Below are 17,978 nucleotides of genomic sequence, written 5' to 3' on the forward strand. Positions count from 1 at the left end.
CGTTTTAACTTGAAGAGATACGTAAGATGGAGACAAAGCAGTATAGCATTAAAGTGCAAATGGTTTGCAGTAATATAAATGACAATAAGTAAATGCAAACCAGAGATTACGCCGATTTTACAGTGGTTCGGTCAAATGACCTACATCCACTTGCGAGACCCCTCTTAGTTGAGGCTCCCACCTTCCACTAGCAAATCTCTTGAAATGGAAGGGTAAATACCCCTCTTACAACTCTTTACAAGCGGTTCACTCTCTTACAGATTTTCGAGAAGGAATGAGGTGAACACTAGCAAATTGAAAGCAAGACTATCTAAGACTTTTCTAGGGCCTTTCTCTCAAACACTTGCTGCTCAAAAAGTTGTAATCTCAGCTGAGATTTGAGAGGTATTTATAGGCCTCAAGAGGATTCAAATTTGGGCTCCAAATTTGAATTCTCGTGGAGTTCCCAATGCTGGCGGTGCCACCGCCTGTCAGTGGCGGTGCCACCGCCTGCTACTGTCAGACGTTGATAGTGTTGGGCGGTGCCACCGCCCAGCTCTCAGGCACTGGGCAGTGCCACCGCCCAGCCCAGGCGGTGCTACCGCCTACAGTGTTTTCAGCCCAACTACAGTGTTTTCAGCCCACTAGTTGGGCTTCAATCTTGCCCCAAACTAGTCCGAACTTGGGCCCAATTGGCTCCTACTTGGGTTATAGGATTAACACCTAATATTAACCCTAATTAACATGCTAACTACGAATTACAAATTTAAAGACATTTTCTAAGCTATTACAAAGTCCGTAAGTCAAGACTTCTTTCGGCGAACTTCCGACGGTCTTCCGATAAACTCTCGGAAACCATTCTGCGGACTCTCGGCAAGCTCCTAGACTTCACGATTTGATCTTGGCGAGTTCCAACAAGCTTCTTCGGTAAGCTCCGATCTTTCTCGGTGAGCTCCGCGAACTTCCAACGAACCTTCCGGCGAGCTTCCGAAAAACCCTTCGGCAAGCTCCCTACTCATTCTCGGCTAGTTCCGGCAGCATTCCCGATGAACCTTCGGACTTCTATCGAACTCTCGAACTCCCAACGAATCCTTCGCGCTTGACTCCAGCACTTTGTTTCGCTTTATGTCTTCATCGTTATCGTAGTTAATCCTGCACACACAATCCAAAACTCTACTCCGATCTAGACAATTGTTACAACACGAATTGACATTCTGTTGCCCGGCACGTCATTGGTTGGCGCTTCGTCCGATTCATCGGTGCATCGTCCTCTCTTGCGGCTTGTTGCCCAATCGGTGGTTGACCTCCGCAACCCTGATATCCTTGGCGTAATTCCGCTCTCCTTGGCCTGATGCCCGACGTTCGAAGCCTTCTGCCGTCCAATAACCTGACGTGATCTCCTCCGGCGCAACGTCAATTCCTCCTGCGTCAACTGTCTAATCCTGATCGAGTAGACCTGCATCACTCAAAATGCAGTTAAACATCTAAACACAATCAATTAGTTTCATCATCAAAATCCGAGATTCAATAGGAACGATTGTTTATTATCATATTAAATCTAACTAAATCATATAACAATTAAAACTAATAATATAGATTTGTTATTATATTTGAACGAATGCAATGTTAAAATAAATACTAAAACCGAATAATACTACAAAATTAAAATATTTTCATTCGCTAGATGTGAATAATTATTTATTTATGGTTACAAAATTATATATAATTTTATATTTTTTAAATAATAAAATATTTTATAAACTAACAAATAATTGTGTATATATATATACAACTACAAATTGCACGCATATACAGTGATTGAAAATAGATATGTTGTTACTTTTATAAATCAACCTAACGAAATCATATATACTTATTTTTTATTACAAATATTCGATAAAAATATATAGTTCTCGTACCTTTTTTCGTAGAACTTTCAGATAGCACAAACCCATATGAAAATTTAAAATTCTAATTATAATTAAATACAAAACCAAAGATCCTTCGTATATTCTATATTTGTCTCTCTTTTTATTGTTTTACTTTTCCTATGTCACCTTCAATGTAAGACCATTTTTTTAATCTATAATTAAATTAATTACATAATATCATGTAAGATCAAATTAAATACGGAATGTCAAAATTAATTAACCAAAAATCTTATGTGCTCTATCTAATCTCCTTCTTCAAATAATTCATGTTTACTTTTGTTTTTCTTTAATCCAGTCATTCTCTTTATCACGACAAGTTTTCTTGTCATATTTCCCATATTTTTATTCCTTTCATATAATGGTAATTCAACAATTATGTAACTATATCAACATGATAAAATATCAAAATTAATTAATCTTTAGTACAATATAGAATTCTTTTTTTGTGAAAGAACTCAGAATTTTAAAAAATATCCTAAATCAAGAGTTTTTTACATTTGAGTTGATTTCTTACATAAAAATGATTCTCTAATAGAATATATCTTCAATACTAAGTATTATTCTAAGTATTATCATATTTGTAAGGTCATCTCTTTTTTAAGGTAATTTTCTTGTTATCATCTCTTCTTATTATTGTATCCTTCTTATTGATGTATTATTCCAACTACCATCATGTAGGTAAGTTATATCTATGTCGATATTCATGCTCAATCATTGGAATTTTAAATTTAATTTAAAATATTTTATATATTATCATGTGTTACTAAATGCGCATAAAGGTTTATGTTTATAGTATAAGTAGATAAGATTATTTTTATCAAAATTTATGTGATTGAAGTTTTGTTTCTATTTGTTAAAGTTTTTTATTTTTTTATTAATTGTGATATTTTAGATTTTTAAATAAATTTTAAATTATTTACATGTTTTAAAGTATTTTCATAATTAAACATGAAGTCTGACTTGCTGACACAACGTTTCAACTAGTGACCTAGGGCTTAATCGAATAACAACTCGGTAATATTAATAACTATACTTTGTTATTACAATGTCACTAAAATTTAATGTATATTTTTCAGAAAAATATGAAACTAACATGAGACATCCATGTTATAAACATGGGATGTCATTTTGCATGTGGACAATTTCTTTATTTCTTTTTTTGTTTATGATACAAGGCATATACTCAATGTAACAAAGAGAAAGCAGAAAAAAGTAGGGATAGGAACTCTTGTGTGGAACAGTTCATCACTTTTGCCTCACAACCCCATAATGCGAAATCAGATGCACGGGTCAGGTTTCACGTTGCCATTGGAGCTACCATAGACATGAACACAAATAGAAGCATTTTTGGGTTGCTTTTCGTTGCCGTTGTACTTCAAGCTGATGTCACTGAGCTCCACGCCCTCACATGGAGCAACCTCGCTGCACACTAGATTATAAGCTATTGGCGAGAGAAAGGTCCCCACGATATTTCTGTACTTGATATTCTTGATCTTAACTAGAGAAGGATCCTACATGGAGAGAGGAAGGATGCTCAAATTTCAAGACTATGATGATATATTTAGCTGTAGTAGAAGCAATGAGGCATACCTTTTTGGGACAGTTATCTGATGGGCAATAATTCTGATTTATGATGATGGGGTTATAGACATTATTCATGATGATGTGTTCAAAGACGAAATCAGTGGCCTTCAACCTAGATGGAGAAGATTGCAATGTCTTGATCCTCAATCCATTTGTTGTACCGGTAAGATTGCAATTACTCACGTTCAGCCCGATTACATCTTTCTCACCAGCATTTCTGCCGAGACTACCGACGCTGATGCCATGGCCTGGGCCGCATAACACCTTAAAGATGGTCAGATTGGTGCAGCCCGGGCCGATGGAGATGCAGTCATCACCGGTGCCGATGACTGAATTGGCAACCTGGATATTGGTCGACTCGGCGATGTGAATGCCATCAGTGTTGGGGCTATCTTGAGGAGCACTGATCTTGATGGAATCAAAGATAATGTTTCTTGATTCAAAGACATGAATGTGGAAGAACTTGCTGTCGATAGAAGAAATGCTTTTGATGGTTGCGTTCGTGACGAAACTGAACACCAAGTTCTATACGGTAGCATTGTAACGATTGTCAGTGCAATTCAAAGTAAGAACGAAGTAGTGTTAATATCTGCATGGTTAGAGCAAGGAAGACATGGCTACCATACCATGGGTAAGGGTTTGCAATCATTTGTCTTTTTGCATTGGTTGTAAGGCCATGCAGAAGCTCCTTGTCCGTTGAATCTTCCACCACCTGAGATAACCAATCCATTAATGTACTGGAAATGGAGCCAATATTGATTGTAAGCTTCGAGATGGGTGGATGCCAGTAGCTGCCCTTTCACTTGCATCACCATTATGCCTTTGCATGGCCCTTTGAAGATTGTTGGACCGAGCAGGTATGCTCCCTCTGGGATCACTATCGTTGCCTTCCCTTGTACCGCGCATGCCGCACTCCATGCCGTTTCAAAAGCCTACCATGTCCATAATTGTTACAACCGTAAGTATGGAGATGTCATGAAGAAAATACAAGAAGTTTCTTATGTTTCTCCTCCGTCCCGCTAAAACTTTTTGTAATTCAAGTTCATGAAGATTTTTAAATTCATAGGAACTACGACAAAAACTATTGGTTGTAGTGAAAACCTATACTAAACATGAAAAGCTACCTTTGTGTTATCGGTTTTGCCATCTCCTGCTGCTCCATAATCCTTCACATTGTAAACACCGTCAGCCATGGCTACCCTCGCACCACTTAAGATGAAGAATAGCAAGCCAATCACAATAATACTTAATTCTAATCCCATTATCAAAAGTCTTCTCCTCGATCGATGTGTTCTCTGAATCAGCGCTTGTGTGTGCATGTCAATAGTTTGAATTAAGAAATCATTTATAGTGAGGGCATGCAAGAGGATTCTTCCCATGTAATCAACAAGTACATATGGTTTAAGCAATTTTTGACAACCAAGGTAACAATCACTTGCTATTTATATATGTTTGTGGTTGAGAAGGATACGTATGATTACTGGTTTGCCATTTCGGAAGTCTATTCGTGGCCTATATTCATTTGGAAACAACCTCTTCCATTGGAAGGTGTTAACTCCACAATTTGTGAACTTTGCGAGCGATGTTGGGGTGCTGAATAACCGAAGACTTTAATTTTTATGCTATATGCAAATTGAAAATGAACTATGTATGATGTCAGTGTGTTCGAAATATTTATGTATATGAAATGATGAATTAAGAGAAGAGCACCACAATCTACTTATTAAGTTTTTGGTTTGTGTTTCGAATTTTTGTATGATATACATTTAGACATCAGATGATGAAATTTAATTTGAATACATTTAAAGTATAAAAAAAGAGAATTTAGCTAATAAGGTAATTCAACAATTATGTAACTATATCAACATGATAAAATATCAAAATTAATTAATCTTTAGTACAATATAGAATTCTTTTTTTGTGAAAGAACTCAGAATTTTAAAAAATATCCTAAATCAAGAGTTTTTTTACATTTGAGTTGATTTCTTACATAAAAATGATTCTCTAATAGAATATATCTTCATTACTAAGTATTATCATATTTGTAAGGTCATCTCTTTTTTAAGGTAATTTTCTTGTTATCGTCTCTTCTTATTATTGTATCCTTCTTATTGAAGTATTATTCCAACTACCGTCATGTAGGTAATTTATATCTATGTCGATATTCATGCTCAATCATTGGAATTTTAAATTTAATTTAAAATATTTTATATATTATCATGTGTTACTGAATGCGCATAAAGGTTTATGTTTATAGTATAAGTTGACAAGATTATTTTTTGTTAGGATCGAGAGCACTAAGAGGGGGGGGGGGGGGGGGGGGGTGAATTAGTGCAGCGGAAAACTTTCTGCGATTAAAACTGAAAGCTACGTTTGAACGATAAAGACAACTCTGTATGAGAGTTGATACTAAGCAAGGTTACAGTCAATCTATGCAGGCAGTTTGCAGCAATGATGAAAACCAGAATATCGGCGCAAACTGAAATCCGACGTTCGTACGAAGAAACAGATTTACGTCTAAGTGCCGATTCGTAAATCACTTGTTTAGATAAAACGCAGTTTAAGTAGAAGTATAAAGACAGTGTGCTACTATTGTACAGCTCAAAAAGTAATCTGCAAAAAGCAGATTTACGTCTAAACGCAGATTTACGTCTGAACTTTGAAACTCGTTTGTAAAATCGCAGAAGGTAGTATGCAGTTGAAATCAAGACGTAAACGTAAACTGAAATCTGATGATTGTACAAGGAAAGCCGATTTACGTCTAAATGCAGTTTTACGTCTAAATGCATATTTTCGTCTAAACCTTGAAACTCGTTTGTAAAATTGCAGAGGGCAGTAAGCTATTAAGAAGTTTGCAGTGAAGGTAAAATACTCAAAGGAAATGCAAACCGAGATTTAGAGTGGTTCGGTCAATCTTGACCTACTACACTTTTGGCTTCCTCTACCGACGAGGTCATCGACGTCAACTAGAGGCCTTCCTTCAATAGGCGAAGGCCAACCACCCTCTTACATATTCATTCCTTTTAGTGGGCTTAGGAGACAACCCTTACAGAAGTTTTCTCTCCTCTCTTTACAACTCAAACTTTGAAGAACAGAAAGAGGAGAACTAACAGTTTTGAGCTCTAAGAATCACAGAAAGACAGCAAGATTTCGTGTGTGTGATCTGTGCTTTAAGTGCTGAATGGGTGGGGTATTTATAGGCCCCAACCCAGTTCAAATTTGGAGCTCAATTCTGTCAATTCCTGGAATTCCGGGATCAGGCGGTTGCACCTCCTGACTGGGGCGGTTGCACCGCTTGGCAAAGCTCGAAGACTGAGCCTCTGGGCGGTTGCACCTCTCTGCCAGAGCTCGAAGACCGAGCTCAGGCGGTTGCACCGCTTGACTGGATAGGTTGCACCGCCTGGCAGAGCTCGAAACTTGAGCTCTGGCGGTGCTACCTCTTGACAGAAGAGGTTGCACCGCCCAGTCTCGCTCGGAGACTGAGCCCGGGGCGGTGCCACCTCTTGGCTGGGGCGGTTGCACCGCCCAATCTCGCTGGGAGACATAGCCTGGGCGGTGCTACCTCCCTGCCTGGGCGGTTGCACCTCCCACAGCAACCTGGGTCCGAATGGGTTGATCCATTCGGCCCAATTTGAGTTCTTCAAGGGCCCAATTGCCCCAAGATTAAGCTAATGGGATCACCTCCCATTTCTAACTTAATCAATGTGCTAACTACGATTATTTCCTAAGACAAATTCTGCAGCTTGCTCCGGTGCGTCAATCGCTTCTTCCGGCGAGTTTCCGGCGAACTTCCGTCGATCATCCGACGAACCCTCGGTGATGCTCCTGCGGACTTCCGGCAAACTCCTGGACTTGCGACGATCCACTTGGCAAGTTTCGATGAGCTCCTTTGGCAAGCTTCTGGACTTCTCGGATTTGTTCCCGCAGAACCTCCGACGACTGTCCGAACTTCCGTCGAGCTCTCGAACTCCCAACGTGATCATTGTCATGACTCCGGCGCAACTCCTGCTGCATGTCTTACTTTCATCGTAGTCAATCCTGCACATGTAAAACAAAAACTTCGATCGAGACAATTAATCCTAAGCAATTAACCAAGTTGTCCGGCATGTCATTGGTCCCTCGACGCTTCGTCCGATTCTTCGGCGCATCGTCCTTTCCTGCAGCCTATTGCCCAATCGGCCAGTTGACTCCGCAACTCTGATATCCTTGGCACAATACCCGCTCTTCTTGGCCCGATGCCCGAGTCCATGACCCGAAGCTTTCTGTCGATACGTCGACCGATCCACCGGCCCGACGTCCAATCTTTTGACATGTTCCTCCAGCACAACATGATGTTCCTGCTTTAATTGTCTCATCCTGATCGAAGCACCCTGCGTCACTCAAAATGCAGATTAAATCATAAACATATATCAAGTAGTTTCATCATCAAAATACGAGATTCAACAATCTCCCCCTTTTTTATGATGACAACTACTTGATGACGAAGTTAAACTTAACTCCCGGAGTTTAAACAAACTCCCCCTATCAATATGCCATATTGATAGAAACTTTTAGATTAAAAAATCTAAGCAACATGTCATCATAATCGGAGTTAACCTTAACTCCCAGAGTTTAAACAAACTCCCTCTATCAATATGCCATATTGATAGAAACTCTTGGATTCAAAAATCCAAGCAACATGTCATCATAAACTTATGCATAACATGTCATGTCATCAACATACTTCTCCCCCTTTGTCATCAACAAAAAGGAGAAATACCACAATCAAGTGTTTGTAATATAAGTTTAACTCATTGCATGAAAAACATAATATCTTTTGTTATCATCATGCTAGTTTGAAGCCAGAAAATTTAGCAAATGTTACATCATGCTTAGAACATTCAAGCTATCAAGTTTTAGATATGCAAGTTTTACGGCATACAAGATAGCACATGCAAGCTAGCAATGTTACAACATTTTAGAACTTGCAAGCTAGCAGTTTAGAGATATTCAAGAAGGCAACTCTTGCTTCTTGAAATATGCAAGTTGCAAGCTAGCAAATATTTGCTTCCTTTGCAGTGTTAGTTTTTGATATCGTAACGCAACTATTTCAAGTGTTTATCAATTGTAGCATTTCATCATATGGCATGATATCGACATGTAAAGCTGTGAAGCAAGATTTTGATATCATTTCATGATGTACACATTTCGAATATTTTAGCAAGTGTAGCATTGCATCACATGGTAAGATATCAGCTCGTACGATGCAAATTTTTGTTTGATATCTTGATACAGGGCATATAGCAATGATGGCAATCATATATTACTTAGTATGGCCTAATCATAGCATCAGTGATAGCAACCATATCAATATCAGTGATAGCAAACATATCAACATCAGAAATAGCAACCATATCATCATTAGTGATAGCAAACATATCAGCATCAGTGATAGCAACCATTAGTGATAGCAAACATATCAATTCATATATTTCTCCCCCTTTGTCATTAACAACAAGGAGAACGATATAAGCAAATTTTAAATATAAGTACGATGCCATAAGTTGGTTCATGTCATTTTCCAACAGTGAGTGATAGGATACCAGTAATGCAAACATCTCGAGGAAAACATGACATGGAGATAGCTTTTATTGCTTCTTCCTTTTTATTTGTTATCTTTTTACATGAAGGAGGAAAGCCATATGTGAAGTTCAAATCGATAAGATATTAAAGCACACTTCATTTTTGCAAGGATTAAGATATGTAAGTGAGTCAAATCCTTGTATGTAAAAATATCTTCCTTTTATAAGAGGGAATCATCAAATATGTTTCTCGAAAAATATTTTTCACATGATAAGTGCATTTGCTAGATGATTCCATATGTCAAAAATCAATGATGTGAATTAAACTAGATATGACATATGCTTGTTAAGTTCGGAAGAGGATAATGTATCAAGAAAATCCAATTGTTAGGATCAAGAAAATCCGAAAATGAAATTTGACACTTTCATACATTCGGACAGGGTTTTACTAGAGATATTCAATTACACTCATGAAGGTAAAACATGCTTATTATCATGGAAATTTTTGTATTCAAGCACATAATTTCCAACATGTAATCATGGCAAGTAATTGTGTAAAATCATTATGGCAATCAAGTGATTTGATCATTTAATCAAAAAAGTACGAAAAATAATTTTAACAGGTTTAATCATTCGGACAGATTTTTGCCATAGTTTTTCAAATATAATCATGAAGATAAGGCATGCTCATCATCATGGTAGTATGATAGCAAGTTTACCATATACAAGCTAGCAAAAAATTTCTACATTTTAAGCCCGCAAGCTAGCAATTTTGAGATGTTCAAGAAAGCAACTTTTGCTTCTTGAAATATAAGTTTTGCTAGATGTGCAAGTTAACTTTTTACTTCTTGAGATAGGCAAGACAGCATTCCTTGGTGATGTTCAATATAGCTAAGTTCTACATCATGCAAGCTAGTGAATTTTATAACATTTTAGAACATGCATAATCACCAAAGCATCATAAATTTTAATGATGTGCAAAATTACAAATTTTGCATGATTGCATTTGTGTGTCTTGAGATTTGTAAGATAGCACTTCTTGGTGATGTTCAAGATAGCAATTTCTTCTCTTTTGAGAAGTGCAATTTTTGCTTTCTTCTTGAATTGTGCAAGCTAGCTATCTCCCCTTTTGTCATTGTCAAAAAGAAGGGAAAAACTCTTTACATCAATTTTTAAATCATGACAAAGGTTAGTATCAATCTCATTTGTGCATCATTATATTTTTAAATTAAAACATGCACATTTTCAAAACATATAAACTCATTATTATATGCATGATTCCAAATCATCATTCATATTATTTCAATCATTGTTTCACTCATCACTATAGCTTATCATGCATAATATGTAAAACCATCTAACATGATATAAACATTTATTTATTTAATTTTGTTTTAAGCATTCATGATACACATCATACATTATCATAATAAAAAGCATATGCATCATTCCAAATCATAAATATTTCAAATCATCATGGTATTAATTTGTCACATTGCATCCTACCATGCATGATTGAAACTTCTCATTTGCATACATCAAAATAAATTCATGAATATCTCATGCATTCATATCATCACTTGAGGAATATTGAAAAGAAATAATTGGGTGATGAGATAAATATTTCATGAATACAAAGAATTGCATAAAAATCATATCATGAATACAAGGAATACAAGTCACAATCATTCAAGAGAAAAATCATTATTCATTTTCAATTCATTCAATTTGATAAATCAAGATCATGATTTTGATAAAACTCATTTCAAATTTAAATCATCAAAATCATTTTTATAGCTCACAAAATTTATAACGTAAATAGATTCATGATTTCATTGATAATATATTTTCCCCCTTTTTAAGTGTTTCATTTTAAGTGGTCGATTTCATGTTAGCATGCCTTTTCATTTATGAAAACATGCATCAATTTTTTTTTTAAAGCCACTGTTATTATCATGAAAATCGATAATCAAGAATCATCATACATAACTTCAAAAATATATACTCATTAATCATAACTTCAAATTAAACATGATTTCATATACTCAAAATCGAGAAATAACAATGAAAATCAACATGATACACATTATTACTTCTCAACCACATATAGCATGATTTCATAAGGTATTTTTAATCAAAATCATTTTGTTTATCATAAACATGCAATTTTCATGATTATTTTCAAAATTACTAGAATGATAACCATGATTCCTAATTTTTTGTATTTTCATTATAAAATTATTAAACATGCAATTTTCAAGAAAATTAAATAAAAAAGAAAAATACATTATGAAAAGCATTACGTAATTTCAAAGTAAATTAAAGGCATTTTGATTACCTCAGCGTCGAAAGGCGTAAAGGCGTAGTTTGCCACCTCGCCTTTGTTGATTTTCTCCTCGTCTTCGGAGGAGCCCGATTCATCCCAATTTTTGTTCTTCTTCTTGCGTTCAAAGCAAGTAGTTCCGTTCTTTTTACTTTTAAATTTTTGTTTCATTTGTAGTTTAAGTTCACCATCACTTGAGCTTATGCTCGAGTGGTCTTCAAATGTTCTATGTCCCAAATCCTTCCTGTTCTTTGGAAGGTGGTTCTCAAGTTCTTCACGTGCATTGCACGTCATTTCATGTGTGATCAATGAACCAATTAGTTCTTCAAGTGGAAATTGGTTCAAGTTTTTCGATTCTTGAATAGCAATTACTTTTGAATCCCAAGTTTTAGAAAGTGAGCGCAAAACTTTGTTAACGAGTTCAAAATCCGAAAAGCTTTTACCAAGTGATTTTAAACCATTGACGACATCCGTAAAACGGGTGTATATGTCAACAACGGTTTCGCTTGGTTTCATATGAAAAAGCTCGAAATCATGCAGTAAAATATTAACTTTCGAGTCTTTGACTCTACTAGTTCCCTCGTGAATGATTTCAAGAGTGCGCCAAATATTGAAAGCCGTTTCGCACAAAGAAACCCGATTGAACTCATTTTTGTCCAAAGCACAAAATAAGGCATTCATAGCCTTTGCGTTTAAAGAAAAATACTTCTTCTCTAAATCCGACCATTCGTTCATCGGTTTAGAGGGAAGTTGAAAACCGTTTTCAACGATATTCTATAAATCCAGATTTAGAGAAATCAAGAAAACTCTCATTCGAGATTTCCAATAAGTGTAGTCCAATCCGTTAAAGAACGGTGGACGAAAGACCGAAAAGCCCTCTTGAAGAGTCATTTCTCTCGGGTGTAAATCCGAAATGAGAAATACCCCGCTCTGATACCAATTGTTAGGATCGAGAGCACTAAGAGGGGGGGGGTGAATTAGTGCAACGAAAAACTTTCTGCGATTAAAACCGAAAGCTGCGTTTGAGCGATAAAGACAACTCTGTATGAGAGTTGATACTAAGCAAGGTTACAGTCAATCTATATAGGCAGTTTGCAGCAATGATGAAAACCAGAATATCGGCGCAAACTGAAATCCGTCGTTCGTACGAAGAAACAGATTTACGTCTAAGTGTCGATTCGTAAATCACTTGTTTAGATAAAACGCAGTTTAAGCAGAAGTATAAAGACAGTGTGCTGCTATTGTACAGCTCAAAAAGTAATCTGCAAAAAGCAGATTTACGTCTAAACGCAGATTTACGTCTAAACGCAGATTTACGTCTGAACTTTGAAACCCGTTTGTAAAATCGCAGAAGGCAGTATGCAGTTGAAATCAAGACGTAAACGTAAACTGAAATCTGATGATTGTACGAGGAAAGCCGATTTACGTCTAAATGCAGATTTTCGTCTAAACCTTGAAACTCGTTTGTAAAATTGCAGAGGGCAGTAAGCTATTAAGAAGTTTGCAGTGAAGGTAAAATACTCAAAGGAAATGCAAACCGAGATTTAGAGTGGTTCGGTCAATCTTGACCTACTCCACTTTTGGCTTCCTCCACCGACGTCAACTAGAGGCCTTCCTTCAATAGGCGAAGGCCAACCACCCTCTTACAGATTCACTCCTTTTAGTGGTCTTAGGAGACAACCCTTACAGAAGTTTTCTCTCCTCTCTTTACAAGTCAAACTTTGAAGAACAGAAAGAGGAGAACTAACAGTTTTGAGCTCTAAGAATCACAGAAAGATAGCAAGATTTCGTGTGTGTGATCTGTGCTTTCAGTGCTGAATGGGTGGGGTATTTATAGGCCCCAACCCAGTTCAAATTTGGAGCTCAATTCTGTCAATTCCCGGAATTCCGGGATCAGGCGGTTGCACCTCCTGACTGGGGCGGTTGCACCGCCTGGCAGAGCTCGAAGACTGAGCCTCTAGGCAGTGCCACCTCTGTCAGGGGCGGTTGCACCTCTCTGCCAGAGCTCGAAGACCGAGCTCAGGCGGTTGCACCGCCTGACTGGAGAGGTTGCACCACCTGGCAGAGCTCGAAACTTGAGCTCTAGCGGTGCTACCCCTCGACAGAAGAGGTTGCACCGCCCAGTCTCGCTCGGAGACTAAGCCCGGGGCGGTGCCACCTCTTGGCTGGGGTGGTTGCACCGCCCAATCTCGCTGGGAGACATAGCCTGGGCGGTGCTAACTCCCTGCCTGGGCGATTGCACCTCCCACAGCAACCTGGGTCCGAATGGGTTGATCCATTCGGCCCAATTTGAGTTCTTCAGGGGCCCAATTGCCCCAAGATTAAGCTAATGGGATCACCTCCCATTTCTAACTTAATCAATGTGCCAACTACGATTATTTCCTAAGACAAATTCTGCAGCTTGCTCCGGTGCGTCAATCGCTTCTTCCGGCGAGTTTCCGGCGAACTTCCGTCGATCATCCGACGAACCCTCGGTGATGCTCCTGCAGACTTCCGGCAAACTCCTGGACTTGCGACGATCCACTTGGTAAGTTCCGATGAGCTCCTTTGGCAAGCTTCTGGACTTCTCGGATTTATTCCCGCAGAACCTCCGACGATTGTCCGAACTTCCGTCGAGCTCTCGAACTCCCAACGTGATCATTGTCATGACTCCGGCGCAACTCCTGCTGCATGTCTTACTTTCATCGTAGTCAATCCTGCACATGTAAAACAAAAACTTCGATCAAGACAATTAATCCTAAGCAATTAACCAAGTTGTCCGGCATGTCATTGGTCCCTCGACGCTTCGTCCGATTCTTCGACGCATCGTCCTTTCCTGTAGCCTATTGCCCAATCGGCCAGTTGACTCCGCAACTCCAATATCCTTGGCACAATACCCGCTCTTCTTGGCCCGATGCCCGAGTCCATGACCCGAAGCCTTCTGTCGATACGTCGACCGATCCACCGGCCCGACGTCCAATCTTCTGACATGTTCCTCCGGCACAACATGATGTTCCTGCTTTAATTGTCTCATCCTGATCGAAGCATCCTGCGTCATTCAAAACGCAGATTAAATCATAAACATATATCAAGTAGTTTCATCATCAAAATACGAGATTCAACATTTTTATCAAAATTTATGTGATTAAAGTTTTATTTCTATTTGTTAAAGTTTTTTATTTTTTATTAATTGTGATATTTTAATTTTTTTTAATAAATTTTAAATTATTTACTTGTTTTAAAGTATTTTCATAATTAAACATGAAGTCTGACTTATTGACACAACGTTTTAGCTAGTGACTGATAAGACCCTAAAGGTTTTATCGTCGCTTTGATACCAATTGATAAGTCCCCAAAGTCTTATCGTAAAAAAAGAAGAAGAGAAAGGGATGATCATTTCGAGGGGATCGGCCTCCTTGATCGCTTCGAGGGGATCGACCCTCCTTGATCGCTTCGAGGGGATCGGCCTCCTAGGGTTTGTTAAAAGACAAAAATAGTATTTTTCATAGATTACTGAAAAGAAGTAGTTACATCCCTATTTATAGAGTTCCACCCAGAGTCCATCAGGACTTGAACTCTAATAATAAATAAATATTAAATAAACCTCTACTTGACTCTAACTGAACCAAACTGACTCAATAAATAACTGGACTAAACAAACCCAATAAACATTATTCAAAAGCACAAAAAGGGTCCTAATAGTTCCTCCCTCTTCAAATTAGTCTTGAGGCTGAGGAGTATCAATCTTGGGGAGCTTCTCTTTCAACACTAGCCATAGACTATCTGCAACGCATCACAACCCGTTGATCAAGTAAGTATGGTCTCCACTTTTTGATAGTGTAAGCAACGGGTCGGTCTTTTAGTGTAGTAATCGTTGCATGAAACTTCTGGCTCTGTATAATCAATTTTATCTTTGAACCTTTGCTATCACAAGTGAAAATCCGTCCATCAATGATTTTTACTTCGAATCTGTCATAGTCTTCAATGTGGTGGGCCAATCGGTCAACAGTCTCACTGTCCATAAAATTGTTAGTGCTAATGTTCCAGAGTTTCGCCAACTTCCATAGTTTGCGGGTTAGAGTAGTCAGCTAATTCATGTATTGTATATATGGTAGGTCCAACATCTTCATTAGAATTTATACCTTCATGATTGGAGTCAACATTCTTAGCTTTCGGTTCCTCTCCAATTGGTTCAATCATCAGAAGTTGCCATTGTTTACATCGATGCTCCATACTCCATTTTTCATCATAATACAAACCCCTTGCTGATCTTTCCTTGCTAATTTTTTTCTCATGTAGATTTGCAAATGAGATCGCAGCTATCATAGTACGGGGTTGACGAGCCTTAACTTCATACCGGATCTCTGGAATAAGCCCTTCAATAAATGTATCCAGAAGTTGTCGGTTCGACCAATCTCTAGCTTGATTTGACAATCTTTCAAACCTACTCTGATATTCTAACATTGTAGAGGTTTGATGAATTTTGGCGAGCTGGCAATCAACATTCTCATATTCGGATGGGCCAAAGCGAACAAGAAGCCCTCTTTTGAACTACTCCCACGAAGGAACTCCGTGGAAAGTTTCATATCAATCATACCATTGGAGTGCATCTCCCTCGAGCTGGATTGAGGCCACTTCTACCTTGGAGTCTTCTAGGGTTCTGTGAAAACGGAAAAAAAATTTTGCCTTAGAGATCCAATTGGTCGGATCTCCATCTTTTCATCTTGGAAATTTCATCTTCATGTGTGAGTAATTTGTGTCACAATCTTGAGGCCCTTTTTCTGTATTTTCAAATCTGTACAACATAGAACTTGAGCTCCCATTTTGTTAAAATTTGCTAAGGCTCTCTAGTATGCTCTTTTTTAAATCATTAAGTGTTTCTTGCAGTCGGTTCTCAATTCTGATTTCCAATGCTTCCATTTGTGCTTTCACCGAGTTATCAGTGGCCATTGCGTAAGACTGCAAATCTGTAATCTCAACTTCTGTTTTTGGTATCGGTTAAGGGCATCAACACTGTCGATGCAAAGTTGCCGAGGAGGTGGACGCCAAGGGCAGTGCTGCAGTCGCTGTGTTGGAGGAAGAGTAGCTGCCCTGTTTCTATCACTGCGTGGGGTGAGAGCGTCGGGGTTGGAAGGCGACTACGTTGATGTGGCTGCAACTGGGGTTGAGGCAAGGCAGAGTACTTGCTGCGGTTGCTGCGTTTGCTGTTGGAGGGCGACTGCTGCAGAACGAGGGGTTGGTCGTTGGCCGGGAGCGATGACGGTGGTTACAATCGGCGGCTACGGCAGCAGAGGGTGCCACTGTTTTTGTTGCTGCGCGGTGGTTGCTGCGTACTCTGTTTTTGTCGCACCACCGAAGGAGTTGGCCGGAAGGATCACGAGCGGTTGAGGAGAAGGCTGCGGTGGCTGGCAGCAGCGGTGGTCGCTGGCCGGAGCGCAGCGTTGGCGGTGGAGAAAAAGGCAGCGAGCGTCGTCGCTGGCCGGGAAGTTGCGATGCTGGAGATGGGAAACAGGGTGCTCTGTTTCTATCGCACCACAGCCGGAGCCGCTGGCGATGCTGGCAACGGCGGTGCGGCGGTGATCGTGCGGCCGAGAAGCAGCGGCAGCGGTGGAGAAGGAGGAGTCGGCGGTGTCACGGTTGGGAACAAGGGCAACCGGTGAGTTGCCCTGTTTCTGGTACTACGGATGCAGAGCAAGGAGGATCGGCTGCTGGGAGGCGTGCGGCGGTCGTCGCACTGTGGCCCGCAGCGGTGATGGGTCGGCTGGGCGGCGACGGCGCTGGAAGGGAAGAGGAGTGCTGGAGGCGGCGCGGCTGGTGGAGGCGCGGCTGCGATCGACGAGGGGCTGCGGCAACAGAGGAACTCTGTTTCTGCAACCGTTGCAACGAGGGGCTGCGGCAACCGGCGGCTGCGGCTGCGACCCAAGGGGGTGGCACGGGGTTTCGGCTGGGAGGCGGGCGGCGGTGATCGATCGGCCGGGCAGCAGCGGCGGCGGTGGAGAAGGAGTTGCCCTGCAGCGGCGGTTGAGAAGAGGAGCAGGGCTGCGGCGGAGTGGGACGCTGGCAGAGTCGTCTCCTGGCAGCGGTGGTGGCTCGGGTGGGAGGCGGAGGTGGACTCAGGCCGGAAGTGGGGCAGAGTCGGTTGCTGGCCTGAGAGCAGCGACGGGCGGCGGGTGGGCTGGCCGGAAGTAGGGGAAGCAGGGGTGCGTGGTTGCGGTTGCTGCTTCTTCTTCTCTCTTTCTCTCTTTCTTTCTTTCTTTCTTTCTTTTTTTTCTTTCTTTTTTTTTTTTTATAGTTACGGCAGCTACAACGTTAAGGATCTCCGCTCTGATACCAAATGATAAGACCCTAAAGATTTTATTGTCGCTCTAATACCAAATGATAAGACGCTCTAATACCAATTGATAAGTCCCTAAAGTTTTATCGTAAAAAAAGAAGAAGTGAAAGGGATGATCACAGCCTCATTGATCGCTTCGAGGGGATTGACTCTCTTGATCGTTTTGAGGGGATCGACCTCCTAGGGTTTGTCAAAAGACAAAAATAGTATTTTTCATAGATTACTGAAAAGAAATAGTTACATCCCTATTTATAGAGTTCCACCTAGAGTCCATCAGGACTTGAACT

The 17,978-nt window shown here is 39.8% G+C and overlaps 1 protein-coding gene across 1 annotated transcript; it reads right to left on the reverse strand.

Annotated features, from left to right (window-relative positions):
- Window positions 1–3,187: 3,187 nt before the first annotated feature.
- LOC135628369 (polygalacturonase-like) lies at window positions 3,188–4,687 on the reverse strand. Its single transcript, XM_065134994.1, has 4 exons — window positions 4,619–4,687; window positions 4,121–4,206; window positions 3,501–4,005; window positions 3,188–3,421 (listed from the first exon to the last, which is right to left on the reverse strand). The coding sequence occupies exons 1-4, from the start codon at window positions 4,685–4,687 to the stop codon at window positions 3,188–3,190; spliced, it is 894 nt and encodes a 297-aa protein (XP_064991066.1).
- Between the last annotated feature and the right edge of the window lie 13,291 nt (window positions 4,688–17,978).

The sequence above is a fragment of the Musa acuminata genome, chromosome BXJ3-1 (genome assembly GCF_036884655.1).
Source record: "Musa acuminata AAA Group cultivar baxijiao chromosome BXJ3-1, Cavendish_Baxijiao_AAA, whole genome shotgun sequence".
Classification (NCBI taxonomy): Eukaryota; Viridiplantae; Streptophyta; class Magnoliopsida; order Zingiberales; family Musaceae; genus Musa; species Musa acuminata.

Excerpts from the sequence above, each read along its gene's own strand:
- LOC135628369 (XM_065134994.1), bottom strand. The coding sequence starts at position 4,687 with ATGGCTGACGGTGTTTACAATGTGAAGGATTATGGAGCAGCAGGAGAT. Across the intron at positions 4,207-4,618 it reads GCAAAACCGATAACACAAAG|GTGGTGGAAGATTCAACGGA; the intron begins GTAGCTTTTCAT and ends TGGTTATCTCAG. Across the intron at positions 3,422-3,500 it reads CAGATAACTGTCCCAAAAAG|GATCCTTCTCTAGTTAAGAT; the intron begins GTATGCCTCATT and ends CTCTCCATGTAG.